The sequence below is a fragment of the Aphis gossypii genome, chromosome 3 (assembly GCF_020184175.1).
Source record: "Aphis gossypii isolate Hap1 chromosome 3, ASM2018417v2, whole genome shotgun sequence".
NCBI lineage: Eukaryota > Metazoa > Arthropoda > Insecta > Hemiptera > Aphididae > Aphis > Aphis gossypii.
The window spans coordinates 42629222-42647657 of NC_065532.1; the positions used below are offsets into that span (position 1 = coordinate 42629222).

At 30.1% G+C, this 18436-nt stretch overlaps 1 protein-coding gene across 1 annotated transcript; it reads right to left on the reverse strand.

Moving 5' to 3' along the window:
- Window positions 1–3888: 3888 nt before the first annotated feature.
- On the reverse strand, window positions 3889–11670 carry LOC126550784 (box A-binding factor-like). The gene is made up of 3 exons (XM_050202918.1): window positions 11191–11670; window positions 9317–9357; window positions 3889–6287 (listed from the first exon to the last, which is right to left on the reverse strand). Exons 1-3 carry the CDS (start codon window positions 11209–11211, stop codon window positions 4997–4999), a joined length of 1353 nt encoding a protein of 450 aa, XP_050058875.1. The 5' UTR covers window positions 11212–11670; the 3' UTR covers window positions 3889–4996.
- Window positions 11671–18436: the final 6766 nt, after the last annotated feature.

The window sequence follows — 18436 nt, forward strand, 5'->3', positions numbered from 1 at the left end:
CACAATATTAATTATGACTACGTTTTTTCAACACCTACGTTCATCTTATACGCGTCGTACCTGCACTTATTAAAATATCGTCAATATTAATGTTATTCACGTGATTGTTTTACTTTAAAAGTATTATACATTATGTTAGATTTATTTATAATTAAATAGATGCCTTGACTGTTATAATACGACGTGTTGTGTAGATATAACGTGGCCGAGAAATCAATCAATTAATATATTATATTATTATTCTCCAATAACTATAATATGCATATTATGTGACTTTGATTTGATTTCATCCGTTTTCATTCATATAGTATTATTTTAATCGTAAAAACTGAATTGTTCCTCTATATGGGATTATTATGTTTTTGAAAGATTTCTTTTATATACTTACCTAAAACAGTCTTATTATTTTAATATGCTCACGTGTACTATCTATCAGACGTACATACCATATATGTTCGTATTAATATGTAGACGTGTGTATAGTAGTATATATAGTATAGTCTTATACACATGATGGTTGATGATGTATCTATTATTTATGCCATGAATTATAAATTCTTTCTTTACAGAAAACAAACATTACGATTTACGACTAACATAGTAATTGTTATTTTACGACCGCAAGATTTTATTTTGATAGAGTAAGTACTATAAAACAAATTATTGCATTAATATATAAAAATAAAAAATAGATAGAAGCACTTCTATAAACATATTCAGTTCTGGTTTCTACTAGGCACTCGTAATACTGTACTTGATCACGAGCAAACATAAACATTGATTATATAAATTACAAACAATAGATTAACGACTTAATAGACGATTTAGGTATTTACCATCTGACATTGATCGTACCCATTGTGTTATGTTAAAAATTACGCTTAAAAAATAGAATCACAAACATGTCATAAAATGTTTTGATAATAAAAATTTCAATTAAGTCGTAAACACGATAGGTATTATATTGTGTGTATATTATTTTGATTTTCAAATAGCTCTGAAAATTATTGATGTTTATTTTCATGAAATCGATTTTGTGTACTACGACAACGAAACCCGCGCAGCGTTGGCGGACGGCCTCAGAGGTCACAAATATGCAGATTGCAGATGTACAACTCGCGCAGGTACCTACATGATAATATTATTTTAATGAAATCTCTATGAAATTCAGTATATATGGGTATACTTTTACACGGTTACACCACAACTTTCTAAAGATATTTGGATTTTTCTCTATCGACTCGAATTAATTGCACGACGTGATTGCGTTTGCGTGCCCACGATATAATATTACGATGCGGATAAAACCGAAATCTCATTATTATAAGAATCTCGAAACCCAACTGGGATTCAAAGATCCGACATATTATCGTTATCGGTATTCGCGTGTGTCCACTTAACAGTCAAATAAATCAATTATAATTTAGGTAGCGTACGCGCAGCTGAAGATTATGCGGCGTTATCGAGTAGGTGCTTATTATAATCGCATGATCAATCGATCAGCGATCTATCGAGCGTAGTTGAAGTCGAAACAGTGGACAAAACTCATAGATTACGATAATTGCATCCAACGCAGTGTTATTGCTAAGTATATATTTGAGATTTGACTAAGTGACTAATTTTTGTAAATTAATTTTTTGGAAAGTATTTTAAATACTGTTTTGGACGTATTTGCAGTATTCGAAAATTAATTACGTTTGTGTAAATACTTTTCAACGCCGGCGGTCGTACGTAGAATATAGTATTATAGCGAGATAAATAACGTATGAATATCGTTTATCATTTTACTTTGATTTTCGATGGGTAAATGAGTGATAATATTTTGAAAAAATAATAATAGGTATCGTCACAGTCGTAGATACTGCAGGACACGTCTTAAATGGAATAAAATAAGCTAAAAATTTGAACGTATTTTCTTTAAGCATATTATTATCTATTTTAGGTCGATTTAAACATTCCAAAAATCATGATTTATTGAAATTAATTATTAGATGAAATTTAAGGGCGAGCCAGGCATGATGAATTACCCTGTACAGTGTACACATAGAATGATGTGTACGGTGCGTACGATTAATGTGCAACTCAACGCGGATTTTCAGTTTCTTGACACGCTCAACAGTGTTTAATGTGGTGATAACGTTCACGGCCATACGTCAAATAAAATAAAATGCAAACTATGTGTTTTGGCCGTTCCACGGATTAATTGTTGCAGTAATTGGTTACTATATTATTATACACTACTAATATAAAATGTTTTATACACATTTCACACTGCGGCGGCGTTTAACTTCAATTTGTTATGCGCCTATGGTTCGGTGAAAAAATTGACTAATATTATATATTCTTGTTGTATATGTGTGTTATAATAATATATGAAACACATACCTATGTTACAAAATGTCTAGATCGTTTATTCACGAAACGCTAATATTTCTATTTTATATAACAATATTTTTTTTATTCTTTTGTGTCTCACTTGTAATAACATAATATTGAATAGGTACCTATTATATTACCCGTATTTTCGAATTGTCTATGTCTGTCGATTTTCATATGGCAAATAACAATAACTGACACGTATATCGTGTAGGTAGATTGCTGTATTAGGTACAACCGTATACCGAGTATTAAATTTATTTTTCTGGAAATAAAAGTATATTACTTTTTTAAATTTCAATGAAACAATATTCATAAACCATTAAACAAACTCTATATAATTTAACAACGGTACAGAATTTCTTTCATACACGAAGCGCAGCGAATGACTAAAATAAACCTTTCTACGCTATTTTTTTTTTTTTTTTTGTTATAAGTATACGGTATACGCTATTTTTTAACGAGTCATTTAGATTTAAGTAATTAATTATAATATATAAGCATACAATATAATATGTTTTTAAACATCGGTAAATTTCATAATATTATTATTATGAAATTTACTTTAGTTTAAATAATTCGCCTACAATAAGACCTACCAACTATAAAATTGTAATAGGTATTACTACCATACAATTCAAAAGATTTCATTTTTTTTTTTAATTTTAATTTAACTAATAATAATGATAATAATTTTAAATTAATCGTTATAAGGTTTTATATTTAATAGGTATATAATTTCATAGTATATCTAATTGAAAAATATTTATAATTATTTCAAAATAATTTTAAATTATGAAAAGATGCTATTAATTTATCTTTACTTTTATATTTTTGGTTTCTTATTAGTTTACTAAATACAAATAGGTATTTAAATTTTAAACATGTATACTTAACATCTTAAATTTATAAAATTACACTGATTAGTTATACTAGAAATGAAAAATTTCCAATTATTTAAATGTACTGTATACTTTTAGAATTAAATTACCTTTAATAAATTTTCTTCAAGCATCACAGCATGTGTAATATTATAATATATGATAATAATATAGAGTGCCGAGCCGCTTTAATCTTAAGTTTATCATTAATCATTATTATTTATTTTTCACGTTATCGTAACCATTAATTTTACTAAATGTTTTATTTCTTAACGCTTATTTAATTTACATTATTATGACAGGAAATACACACTTTTACAATCTTATATTGAGATATTATTGACGTGTCGGTCATAACAAAAAAGTCAATACTTAAGTATAAAACATTATTATTTATTGTTTTAATTACAAAGTATATATTATAATACTCTAACATTAACGCTAAATATTCATAATATAGTTTATACAAATTATTACATGCGATTAAAATGTCAGACAATATTGTTTATAGGTAATCGTAACTTTAAAACAATGTGACTTTTGATGTTTTTTATTGCTACTATTACTATTATTCTTCGTAACAACATAATATTATTTATATGGTAGCGTGTCTATCGAATAAAAAAATAAACGATACAACTATTATAGGATAAGCTAGACAGTGGACACGTACTAAATCCCAATCATAATAATAATAATATGCCACTTACACAAATGTCTACGAAACTGTAAATTCCACTCCAACAAAATTGCATGTGAACTACTCGAGACCCGAATACCTACGTACCTATTTACAAACGGAATGGATAGGTATTATATGTTATTATGTGAATGTGGAAGCCTGTAATTTTGTTAGTGATCCATGGATAAAATATCCGATATTGTTTTCATTCTCGTACTAGTCGTACTTACCAGTTACTGCTCACATGCGTTTGTGTCGGAACCAATTGGCAAATAAGAAAGTCACGATGTTGAAATAGATAATAATATTATAATTTAACACAATAATATATAGACATTTTCACAAAAATCTAGTTAATACATATTATTATATATTCATAATGCGCTTTATGTACATAATAAAAAAAAATTTATAAATAATAAATAATAATAATATTTAAGCAAGTCGTACGTGCGACGTGGGCCGAACAGTACCAATAACTATGAAAATTTAATCAACGTAAAATATAATAAAAATCTATAATCGTAAAAAAATAAAACAAATTTTCAATAAAAATAAATGTACAATAAATATTTGGTAAAAATTTCAATAGATGGTATTTTATAGACGAAGTTTTAATATATAGTCTAAGTAAGTTTAATAATCTATATATGTAGTTATATTTAATTTCCAACGCCTACATTTAATCTAGGAAAATAGAATATAACTACTGTGGAAAAGAATTATTTAAGGAATTAGGCTACTATATAATATATAGGCGTGTGTTGAGTACTGATTTTAATAACCATTAATCTGTATACATTTTGTATTGTTTTAAAAAATTATTTTAGATAATTACTTAGGAAATGAACTGTATATATCATTTTTATTTTTGGTATTTTTTTTTTTTAGTTTTTTTGTTTTTGGTCCTCTTCTATAATGCAACGCTTATAACAGTACGTATATCAGTGAGTAATAGGATCACGACGAACGATCAGAATCAGCTAAGTATTATAATGTTCACGATTCGCTGGAAAATTTATGCGCACACGTGTCTACCGCGTACGGTTACGTTCTCTTACTTGTACGTCCACCGCGCGGCCGGCAACTCGTAAAGCGCCTCGAACGGCGAAACGTAACGCAAGTACTGCGACTGATGACGGTCCTCGCCGCCGTCGTACTGTTGCTGCTGCTGCTGCTGCTGCTGGTGGTGCTGTTGCTGTTGGTGCCGGTAACTCTGCTGCAGGGCGTCGGACAGCACGTAACGGTGACCGCCGGCGCTCAGCACCGTCTCGGCCGGTTTGGCGCCCATGTACGCCGATATCTCGGCCAGCGTCAGACGGTCGTCCGAACCGTCGGCGTCCACGTCCGCGTCCTTTGCCGTCTTGACGGCGGCGGACGGCGACTGCGTCGCCGCGGCCGGCCTGACCGCGTCGGCCGCCGACCACTGCGGCTGATTGTGTTTCTCCGCCTGTTGCCGTTTGTACTTGGCGCTGTACACCTGCTGCGAGTTCGACTGGTGCTGTTGCTGTTTGCCGAAACCTTCGCCGTACAGTTCCTGGTGACGGTTGGCAAAGTGCTCGTCCATGGCCTCGTGCACCAACCGTCTGAGCTTTTCCATCGGATCGGTAGTCACTTCCGCGGCGGCAGTGGTCGACGGCGTCGGCAAGGCGACGGGCCGGACGACTCGCACCGGAACGTGCACGATCGCCGTCGGACGCGTTTCGTCGGCGTAACCTACGGCGGAGGCGGCGGCGGCGACGGGACGTTTGCGCGACCGACCGCCGCCGGCGGCGACCGTTTGCGGGCCGTAAGCGAAATTATTGGCCGATTCGTGGTCGAACTCGCCGTAGTCGAACGACGGCACGGGCAGCAGCGGCGCCGGCTCGAAACCGTCGTCGTAGTCTGCGCCGCCCGCCGCGTCGATGTAGTTGACGTGCTGCGGGCGCATCACGGGCGCCAGCCCCGGTAACCGTCTGTACCGCGAACCGGTGGCCATGGACTGCGGCGGCGGCCCCGACATGGTCGGCGGTCCGGACATGGACAGGGGGGGCCCGGACATGGACGGCCGGCGCCGCGGCCTCAGCCCCCGTCTACCGCCGCCGCCGCCCGGTTTCGTCCTGTACTTGTTCAGCCGTTTCTTCGAGTGTCCCGGGCTCTTGTGGTACGCCCTGCGCTGCGGGTACGGCTGGTACGCGAACGGCTGTTGGTAAAACTGTCGGCCAGACCGGTGGCCGTCGACGGCGGCCGCTGTCGTGGTGGACTCGGCGACGATCGTTTCGGGGTGTTGCGGGTCGCCGCCGTCAACGACGCCCGCGGTCGGCTCCAGTCGGTTTTCTTCGTCGCTGCTCGCCAACGGTTGCAGGTCCCTGTCGAGCGTGATGCCAATAATAATAATAATATTATAATATTATCGTCAAACGAAATTGCTACGCTCATGTTATCGGTACACAGTTTATATTATTATGTACTTATTGTTATAATACGCGATTTGATCGAATATCCAGTCTAAGCATTAAACCAGCTATTTCCGCGCAGGTCGCGTGTGTCAATCGATCCGAATATTGCAACGAGAAATATTTTCAAGACCGAGTTCAAAACATATTTACAAATATCAGTAGGAACATGTTATTATAATAAAACGCGAGTGTGAGAGACGCGTTCGAAAATTCGCATTTTTTTAATACCCGGATCGTAGACCGGATTTTCGATTAAATCACATATATTTTGAATGTTCTCGATTGTTCCTTTTGTGTGTGTGTGAAGGGGAGGGGGTGGAGGAAATATCATTTACAAATATCATAATTGAGCGGGAAACCTGTCCGAATAGGATATTAGATTCATAATGCCTATAAAGTATATTGCTTCCCTTACCATTAACCCTTAGAATATTGCTTTAATTTGTACTTATACTATGACCGTTTGAAACTGAAAAATTAAACTGTAAGTTCGTGGTGTATAATATTATAAGTTACTCGTTTAATGCGTGTTTGTGTTAAATTTATATTTATATATAATATATATATCAGGGGCGGCCAAACAGTCGATCTCGGACAATTTCAAAGTCGATCATGTTAGAATTTATTTTTATTGCCACGCGCTCTATATGTTTTTTAATAATTATGGTTATTCAATAATAAAAAATAAAAATATGGAAGTTGATCCTCAAAGGTGAAGTATATTTTTAGTATAGATCATAACCAAAAAAAGTTTGGCCACCCCTGTTATATATATATATATATAAATGTTACATTAAAAGTACGAATACCGGTAAAACCTAAGATACATAAAAATACAAATTTGTTTAATCAAAACCCAAATGATTTTTATGGTTCGGACTTTTACAAATGAAATATGGTAAATCTTAGAATTAACAACCAGCATTGGCGAAAATCCAAATTTTTTTTATGAATTATATGATATTTAAAAAAAAGTTAAGAACTTTTACCAATGCTGGTCGTTTATTGAGTTTATTCTAAGATTTTCTAAATCTCGTTTGTATAAGTCTGAACCACAAAAATCATTCAGGGTTTGATCAAACAATTTTGTGTATTCTAGGTTTTTCCAGTATTTGTACTTTTACCGTAATTTATAATATATGTATAGGAGAAAAATATACACCTATATACTATATATTACACAGCTTTCTATATTTATCTATTCACAACTAAGTATAACTTACTGAACAACACATACTTTTTTTTTTTAATTAACCATAATTTTATATTAAAATTATCGTATAGCGTATACTATAGTGTTAACTTTCAATTGTATTTAAACATATACATTTTTTTTTTTACTGTACCTATTATCAATATCGTTATTTCTCAAAAATTGTCTGTGGTAGTGTAAATTTTAGTTATTTTATTATTGAATCCAGTCTTAAATACCTAGTTGGCAGTGATTACAGTTATGAAAAATATATGATATTTTACATTCTTAGGTTGATAGGTCGATTTTATACCTATATTATCGGTTAATATTCATCTTTCACGGAATAAATAATGATATAGTATCGTTTGTAGTAAGTTGTTCTTAAATTGTTTAAAACGGTTGCTTCATTGTGCTTGTATTATTATAATAGTATGATTATTATCGATTTATGTATTATAAGGCAGCAAACACGTTTTATGAAAAAAAAATCATTAGAGAATAGAAAAAAAAAACGAAAATCATCAAAATATAGCGTTTAACGCGAAGACGTGGTTGAGAATAACTGGAATATACGATACGTAAGTATTTACTACCTATAATAATAAGGAGGACGCGCATCTTCCTTTTTGTATGTTCCTATTATCCTCACAGCGATCGCCTCGGGTACTCGTCGGTCGCAAGGTATCCCGATACGCGCATATCCGTTAAACAACTGGTTTTTCTATACGGTCCCGGACAGGCTATCCGTATCGGTATTATTTGTACGGTATTTCTATATTTCAGGATTTGTATTCATTATTATTATTATTATTATTATTATTATACCCGCCTAAAGGACCAATAAAATAATTACTAATAACCCTAATAATATCCATGAAATTAATTCATAACATTTAATATAGGTACCTATATAACCCGCTGTGAATCTGTGATAAACGATATTTTAATATTATAATTTATTATTATATCGAATTTCAAAATGTACACTGCGTTAGGTTAGGTTAGGGGATGAGTAGTAAAAGTAATAATACATATTATAATATATAACTTAATTAATACCTATATGTAATTACCATAGGCGTATCTGGTCTGAGGCTGTAGGTAAACCCTCTAACAATTACTTTTATAATGGGAGGGAAGCAAACGATCGTTTAAAAATTTAATTTATCGTACATAATAAATTATATATTACGACAATAAAAAAAAAAAAAAAACATTACACTTGAGTTTCAAAATTATTTCTGTGTAAATTTTACGTAATACTAATGGCCTGTGCAATGAGTAAAATTAATTGATAAATAAAATATTTTTATATTGTATAAGTACTATACTTAAAGTTGTGCTTATTTTAATACCTATAAAATTATGATGGCAACTCGATATAATTATACTAATTTACAAAACTTCAATGACTGCTTATTATAATATAGTATTTACAGAAGTATATATTTTTTTAAAGATAAATTATTTTAAAAGTAAAAAAATGCCATGCTATTATTCTCCCCCACTGTAATAGACACAATGATAGGTAAAAAATATTTATTATTTTTTATACCCCTCTCCGTTTCAAAAGTAAATATAAGTTACACTTATACAAACTATAATAATATGTCGTCTGTCAAGTGATATGTAGCTGGGGGAAAAATTTTTGATTTTATTTTATTTTATCGAAAGTCAATTGATTATTATTTTATAATCAATAACAGATAATTGTATGTATTTTATTAAATTTGAATTAACTTACGTGCAACGAGCGACAGCCAGAAATGAAAGAAAAATCAGCACCTGAAATTCATAAGTAATATTATATAATATTAGTTTTTTATAGTTTATTTATATTTATTATAAATATAACCTATAAGTTATTTGGTTGAGTTGTACTGTATAAATAAGTCATACATTTATGAAATCAATATTTAAAAAATTCGAATATTGTATAAGATGTATTGAGATGTAGTTATGAGCTTTTTAGTTAATACTTACTGCAATTATTATAACGATCAATGCATTATTAATAATATAATATATATCCATATACCTATATATTACTGGTAAAGTGTTGTATAATAAGATTTATAAGTATATTAAATGCTCAAAATAACGAAAACAGTACAAACTTTAAGCTAAAGTAGAAAATTAGTAAATCATAGTGGATCGGGGTTTTTATACTTCTAATTCGAATAAAAACTCAATTTACATTAAAAATAAAAACTAAGTTGAAAATAAATTATATAAGTTCGTGGTTTTCAGCTGAATTCGGTAAAAAATAATGTATAATCACACTTAATTGTAAAATTTATCACTAGAATCATCAAATAAATAGGAAAGTTCACATAAATTATAATTCATCCCAAAATCAAAATATCTGGATTTTATTTAAAAATAAATCTTGTCAGGGAAATTGAACAAAATTTATAAATTTGTTATTATTTTTTTTTTTTTAGATAATTATAATATTATAGTATAATTATATACTTTTATTTAAAGTGTACCTAAATATTGTAAATATGCAAAATATTAAAAAATAAGCAAAATTTAATGGTAAAAAAAAATGGTCACTTCTTAACTTTGACTATAATTCAATTTATTTAAAAATCTATGACAATAAACATAAGTTTAAAAAAAAAATTACCTATGATTTTGTCAAAAAATTATTTTAAATACATTATTACCATTATTCCCAATATTTTAATGCCTACTATTTTGATGAAAATATAATTTAGGAATTAAAATAAAAATGATAATACATAAAGTAAGATTCATATATAATGTGTGATCCATTTAAGTTTACACTCACTCAACTCATTATTTCGAAAAACTTTATATTTTTGTAAATATTATTTGTACATAATATTTTATTCGATATAATTATAAAAAATAAATTTTACAATTTCTATCGTTATAATTTTCAAAATTTTCATCGTTTTTACAACAACATACATTTTTAATTTCATACTCCAAATAGAATACTACTTTAAATATGTAGGTACATAAAATACGAATTTCGAATCAGTATTTAATTAGTTGTAATTAAGTTTATAAACTAATAGATGTATTTCAAGTTTAGCGGAATAATATTTTGCAAGTTAGATACCCATATATTTATGCATTTTTAAAAAATAAATTATTTGTAATACGTAAAGCGCTTGAACGAATATAAGCTTTTAAATTTAATTTCAGTCAACATACGATTTATATTAACAAATTTATGGAAATATATATATATATATATCATAAAAAACTATTTCATTTTTCGTAGAAAACATATTATGTTCTGAGATTTACATTATTTTAAATTTCATATATTCACTCTACGATTGCGTTAAACGTAATAAAACATTATTATTATAAGTTATAACCATATAAATCCAAATAGTTCTTCGTAAAAAATAATGATAATGGAAATAAAACAAGAAAAGAATGTACCATTTCGATTTAATTTTGTAGACTAAACAAAAAAAAAAGTTCGTTCCAATAATCTGGTAATTTGAATAAAAAAGTTTACGAAAATAAAGCATGCAATAAATAGTATTTAATAGGCGTAACGAATAATTATTATTAGCCGTTCTACCTAGGATAGGTCAAATAAATGTCTTTAATATTTGCAGGTTTACTCACCATTTTGTTATCCGTTTTCATGGTTAGGTAAATAAATCCACAGCCGTCGATCGATTCGATTAGTTCTACGACAGTAGTTATATTATTCGTAAATTATAATTGCATATAGTGCACGCGTATAGTAATCCTAAGCGAACCGCGTACGGCGCATCTTCGAAATGTGTTGCAACTTCTTTTTAATACTCGAAATTCTAAACCGTATTTATATATATATATATATGTATATTATTATTGTTGTTGTTGAATTCGCGTAAAAAATATTTTAACTGTGATCAAATATCGACACAATACTACCCGAAATCGAACGAAAATCGCATCGTAGAAATGTGCAGTCTGACCGTGTTTGTGCAATGGCATTGAAACCAAGACGCACGATGACCTCTAATTACGATCTTTTATAAGCTTCTAGGAGACCGGTTGCGAGGGAGTCGTTGGAGGGAGTGCGAACGCATCGCAGAGTGTGCGTATATTCCGCCGACGTGCAAGTATGGTATTATAGGTATATACCGACAGTATACCTACCTAACTGTCTGGTTACAGTGGCTACGACACTGGCGCGCAGGCTTTCCACAAATCGCACGGATCGCGTACACGCGCATCTATTATATGTGAATTCAATAGCCGCGCGTCCGACGCCACAAATTTCTCCCATTTCACATCCGCGGAATGCGCACAAATAGGCATATAACATATATTAGTGTATTAATATTATTATCGTACGTGATAAATGCCTAAACGTGATACAGGCGGATACTTAGATCGTCTTAATTATCGTATTTGTACTATTATTAATTATTATTGTGTGTAGGCGAATATAGTCTGTGCAGATTATATAGGATTCTTATAATTTTCGGTTACGACAGGACACATCATAGACTGCGGTTGTCAAAATATGACACTACGTGCCGTACGTCAAAATACATTAATATTATTATGACCGTTAACATATTATTATACGCGTTTGAAACGAAATTCAATGTTACCTCACCTAACTTTTTATTATTTATTTATTCGTTGAGTGACGTTGGGCATCATATTCTTATGTGAGATAATTATTTGCTAACCGACCCCTAAACGATTAAACGATGCTTAGTGCGAGTAAGCCCTACATCAAATTTGTTTTGGGTAAAAATATATTTCAGAAAACATTTTTATGCGAGTTATCGTTTGATTAGCAATATAATAATAATGCGGAGGAATATAGTAATGCATAATATTATGAAAAAAAAAAAAATGTATTCGCAGTGATAAAAATTCTTTTTACACCTGTCATGTGCTCATGTCATAGTCCTTCCATAATATTTTTAACAATTAGTGTTGGGCATTAAAAATTTAAATTCGATACTGTTTTAAGAATCAAAATGAAAATATAAAGTTAAATAAATTCTTCTAAGTAGTAGGAAATATTAAACAAATAGGTAAATACGAAAAACTCTCCTTTTTATAATATATTCACTTATCGAGTAGTTATCGCCGGAAGTGAACGCGTATAATTGTATGTCACGAATTTTATTAAAAAGAAACACGCGTATTCTTCATTTTTGTTCATAGTATTTTGTACCGTAGGCAGCTGTGTACTCGTCAAACAAGACCAATTTATTACCTAGGGTGTTCAAACTCTCAAATAATCATCACGTGTCAACATTTATCTTCACGATTTTATTAAAGCTATATTAATAGATTCTGCTCTCGAAATAGGCCTAACAATTAATATGAATAATCTATATACCAGCTAGTATGCTTAAGCGAGCTTTAAAAAATTAAATATTTAAAAAATCCATAAGTGCATGAATTGTAGAACCATAATAATAATAATATAGGTAGTGAAGTGAAACGGACTATGGTTAATCGAAAATATTATTTGTTTATCTCGTTTTAAGAATCTATATTTTTTTAATTCGAATCGTGTTTTAGAAATTAATATTCATTAATAAGTACTAGCCAATTTAATTTCTTTTTATGTTTTGTTTAACTTTAATTAAATTATTCAAAATACTGTTAAATATTGACTAATGTAATAATGTGAGTACCTATTGCCTAAAACATTTAAATTGAAATAATTCGCGAAGGCGTGGGAATAAGTTTGATTCCGGAACAAACTTTATTATTCGTTCCTAGCCGTTCAACAATTACCTATTAATATTATTAATTCACTTCATAAACATAGGTACCTACTTATAAAAATAAATGCTTTTTTTTTTTTTAATAAATAAATAGATAAAGCATTTGATGGCTTGCAAGTACTCGTCGAATTACTTGTTCTGAAATATATATTAATTTCAATTTTTAAATATATCATTACGGATAGGTATTGTGTATTATGATAGTATAATATTAATGCCTAAATAGTAGAATATTTTTTACCTTTATTTTATAGAAAGTTGATGCTAGTGTCACTACGAAAATAAAAATAATATACACATATTGCATATTATTATAAATTGATGGTGTAGATATATATTATTATACAAACAAACAATTATCATTAATCTTAATCCTCCACATAGGATAGTCAGCACTGACATTAAAATTATGGGTACCACACCTATGTGTCTATATACATAAATTTCCAAATGTATGAAATACTACGAATATACCAAAGAAAAAATAGTGTGTCTATATGAATTACGTTTTGCGAAAAGATGAAAAAATATGATATTTAAGTTCCAAGTATTGAGTTTAGTGTTATCTGAATTTACAGTATCATTTAACTTCGATCGGTCGACATCAAAACACGAGTCGTATAGTAAAAGGAAAAATTATTTAATTCTCACTTTTTACTTATTACATTTTACCGGTACAGCACGAAACAAAAATAAAATCAAAACCAAATCTAACACCCGCGCGGATACCATCAGCGTCACGATAACTTATTATCATTTTAACCACGTAAAATATAATATATTTTCTACTTAACAATGCTGACTATACACCAGATAACGTGGATTATAATGTTCGCATTGACAAAACAAAAGTAGTTACTTTTTGTTTATGTTTTCATTTCGTGTCTATTTTCAAAACATAATGTCTATTGGTCGTGAAAGCTGATGTATGATAGCTGATTTAAAAAAAAATAAAAATTGGATTAAATCAAACGCAAGAATATGATGTGAATTTAAAAACAATGTTTTCTACGAATAAAAAATGGTCTAAATGTACTTTCATTATGTACTACGTCATTTTGAATGAACATGTTATGCTATATGTATGCTGTTTCTTAAATTTATATTCGAACATGGCAATGGATTAATTTTTAAACAAAATTTAAACTTTTTAAACTTCTAAGTTTGTTATATAAAATATAAAAAAATGCATTTGTTCAAAAAAGTCTAAAATCACGTATTTTATTATAACGTTTCAATATCCTTTAAATTAAAAACATACAAATTGTTAGTTTGATATCGGATTAATTTCTCCAGTTCGCCCAATTATTCCAATTCAGTATATCAGTGATTCGATTATGGACATGCCTCCTAACCTCCTGTGGAGTTATTTATTCTAAGATAAATGTTTTTTAAAAAAAAACTATATATTCTCATATTGTCCATTTAAATAGATGATTTGATATCTATATTTTATTTCCGTTTCTACGACTTGTAAAAAAAAAACACATTATGACCATTGACCATATAAATTGTAAATAAAAAAACCTACACTAACAATTATACGGATTAAGACTTTTCTATAGAGCGATTTTTTCTTCTTAATCCATTTAAAGTATATAATAATCATACGATCAAGACTATAAATGTACAGCAAAAAATAAAAATAAATTATAAACTGTACATAAAGTTCTTAAAATAAGTATTTAAAGCATTACTTTAACATCATAATTGAACTGTTATCGTGTTGTCGTTTTATTTTTATTAATCTTGACGTTACACATGGCGGGGCATTGAAGACGAGTATATTATAATCGATACCTGCAGCACTCTACAGTCATAAAGAAATAATCTAAATATATTTAACAGTACTGTAGGCTATTATATTGAAATTTGATCTCCCGTCAGTGAGACTCACATCCTGCACGACAATACTGAACTACAAGCGTACGCAATTGCTTTACGGTTTTTAGATAAAATCCCGATGATGCGGAAGATAAAATATTGAATATGATATTATAATAAAAATACCATTTATTCTTTTGACTCGTAAGAATTTCTCAATGTCCTATCATAGGTAGGTTAGTAAACCTAACCTAGTAGATTTATAGTCGATAAAATTATATTTAAGTTACATTATTGAAAAAAATAAAAATACTTAAAGCTTACATTGTATAAAACAATTTATCTCCAAAATGTAAGTTAAAATAACTCAAGAATCGTATTTACTGATTTCAAAAAAGAATGGCAATTCTATTTTTATGAAACTCGAAATACCGTGTTCACAACTTTCATTCTCTATTTTCTATACAATATTTTAAAATATCAGTATTTAAAACTTTCTACATATTATAATATATTTCAGTATTTTACATTCATAATATTGCATAAGTAAGTAGATAGGTATTACCTATATGAAAATGACGTATAATGCTATGTTATTATCAGAATATCAGACAATTTGAATCTAAACACGTTACATAACGAGAAATATTAAATTATTATAATTAATATTTGTGGGAAAATTCCTCCTCCGGCAGAAACATCAAATCACTAACAAAATAGACTGTATCGGAATCGGCAGAAAAACAATATCCTTCAGAAGTTCAGAAGGTGTTCAGAAAAGTTCTAAACTTCCAAACAATGATGTTAGTAGAAAAAAAAGAACAACACTGGTTTATAATTAAAGCAATTTTTCCGTTCTCGCAGTAAGTATTTTAATATTTTCAGTGAATAGCTTAAAAGTTTTATGCAGCGTATTACTTATAGATTAAAATTTGAACACAACAATGTACCATAAAAGAGATATTTTAGTTGTTTTCTAGAAAAGTACAAACCATACTTGGTGATTAGATACCTATATAATCTAGTCCTCGGGTGTTTAGACATAAGAGTAGACGGTGAGACTATTGAAGTCAAGTTGCAGACACAAACGCTATACTAGTCGATGATAGTAAATATTATTTATGGAGATCTTATATAACAGAGCCTATATATGATAATATAGACAGTAAAGATATCTATTTATTGGTATACGCTTATATAAAAAATAATAATATAGCAAACCGAAGGTCAACGGATTTGCGAAATTCACTGATGCAGTGTTTCTACCCTCATTTGAATATCGTCATGCACGATTATTATTTTGATTAGTATTTAATACTACCCTCTATAGTTTAAGTGAACGCCGATGAAAGTCTCAAATGGCCGAATAAGATCCGTAGATGTATATGATATTATATACATTATTTACTCGGTACAAATGAAACATAATAATCTAAAAATAATTACATCGATTATCGGTGAAAACTTCGATGACTACTAACATGGATAGAGAAGTAATCCGTACAACAACAACAACTTTGAATATTTTATTTTACGTACGTATAAAGTCTTTATATAGTTATTATTTATTATAATTATATACGCCCATAATTGCATGGGATGCAACTCGCGCTAATTGTGTTTGCAGATCGATTTTATAACATTAAAATTATCTTTTATTACTCACAACAATCTTTCATACTCTAAGTGATCGAGCGCTGTATTGGTTTTACAATTAAGAGTGGTTTTTTTCTATTGCACATGATTATTTTTATTTATCGACTATAATTCAAAAACAGAATAAATGTATCGTAATATTATATAAATAAAATATATTTTATGATTATTATATTTTATCGTTTTGTTAAATAATTATTTTTAAGTAACTTTTGTTCTTAATAATATTATAACGTTAAACATTATTTTATACAATGTGGATGCATTTATGCAATAATAGTGTACTTAATATTTATTTATATAAATTAATATTTTTTCGTTACGGTTTATTGAGTTTTAACTTTTTTATGTTATCAATATAACATATTTAATTTTAATTTCATAATCCAAAGTAGAAAAATGTTTTACCTGTGGAACGTGGGTGCACATTACAAGAATCTTGTAAAATTTTAGTCAACTTCTCCACACTAAAACTTAGATAAATACCTACTTATAATTTAAGTTATAATTAATAAATTATCCGTTAAATACAATATTTATGTATCAAAATGTTTCAATAAAATAATCTGCTTTAGATAAAATTAAAAACACATTTTATATCATTGAAAAAGTGAAAAACTTAAAAACCTACAAGATATTATACATATATATATATGTATTTTAATAATATTAAAAAAAAATCAACTTTTATAATAAAGCTATACTGTTATATACGCTCAAAATAGAAATTATAGATACCTTTAGTATACAAATTCAACTAAAAAACAACGCCAATAATTGAAAATGTCCGTCAATCTGCATGAAACGTTGAGACTTGATCTATATATAATACAAGAAAAAAAAACTAGAACTCTTCAAATCGTTTAAATCATATCTAACTTAATAGTTTTGATTCGGTATTACTATTTATATTTTATTATATATTTATATTTATATCTGTATATCGTATACGTAATGTAAACAACTTTTTTTAATTCTAATAGTGTCTTTCGAGTAATGCAATCATCTATCATAAGCCTATCATTATAACCAATATCAATAATGTGTTGTTTTTTTTTTTTTTTTTAAGAAAAAAGAAAATAACAATCATCGTCTCTGGTAAAAGTTCCGGTGACTATACGATAAAACCTATAATATACCTTCCATGTATCATTACATCCTATAGCATAAAATAATAGTGATGGACCATACTTATCATCGCGTATATAGTTACGACGGTGCACTTATGTACACATGTGGGTGGGATATAAGATATTATATTGTGTCCAAGTCTTATGGTAGTGTGTGTGTATACTATATACACTGTATAGATCATGGGATGGGTACGAGTACATAATAATATATACGTTATGACTCTATATAAGCTATAACATTGTGTGCGATGCGGCGTGCACACGCTGCATGTACCAGGTACCTACATTGTACCTGTATACTTAAATGCACCTATAGGTATTATATACACACATACCACGACTGCGGTATACGCGGTGCATATAAAACCACACACTACCGTTGCCGCCGATGCAGCTGCACGTCACGCGCATTCCGATCACGTTTCCCGATACGGAACGGTCATCATCGTCGCTTCTGCACGGAGACCGCGACGGCGCGGCGAGCGAATACGCGACATTCGACCTCTGCCG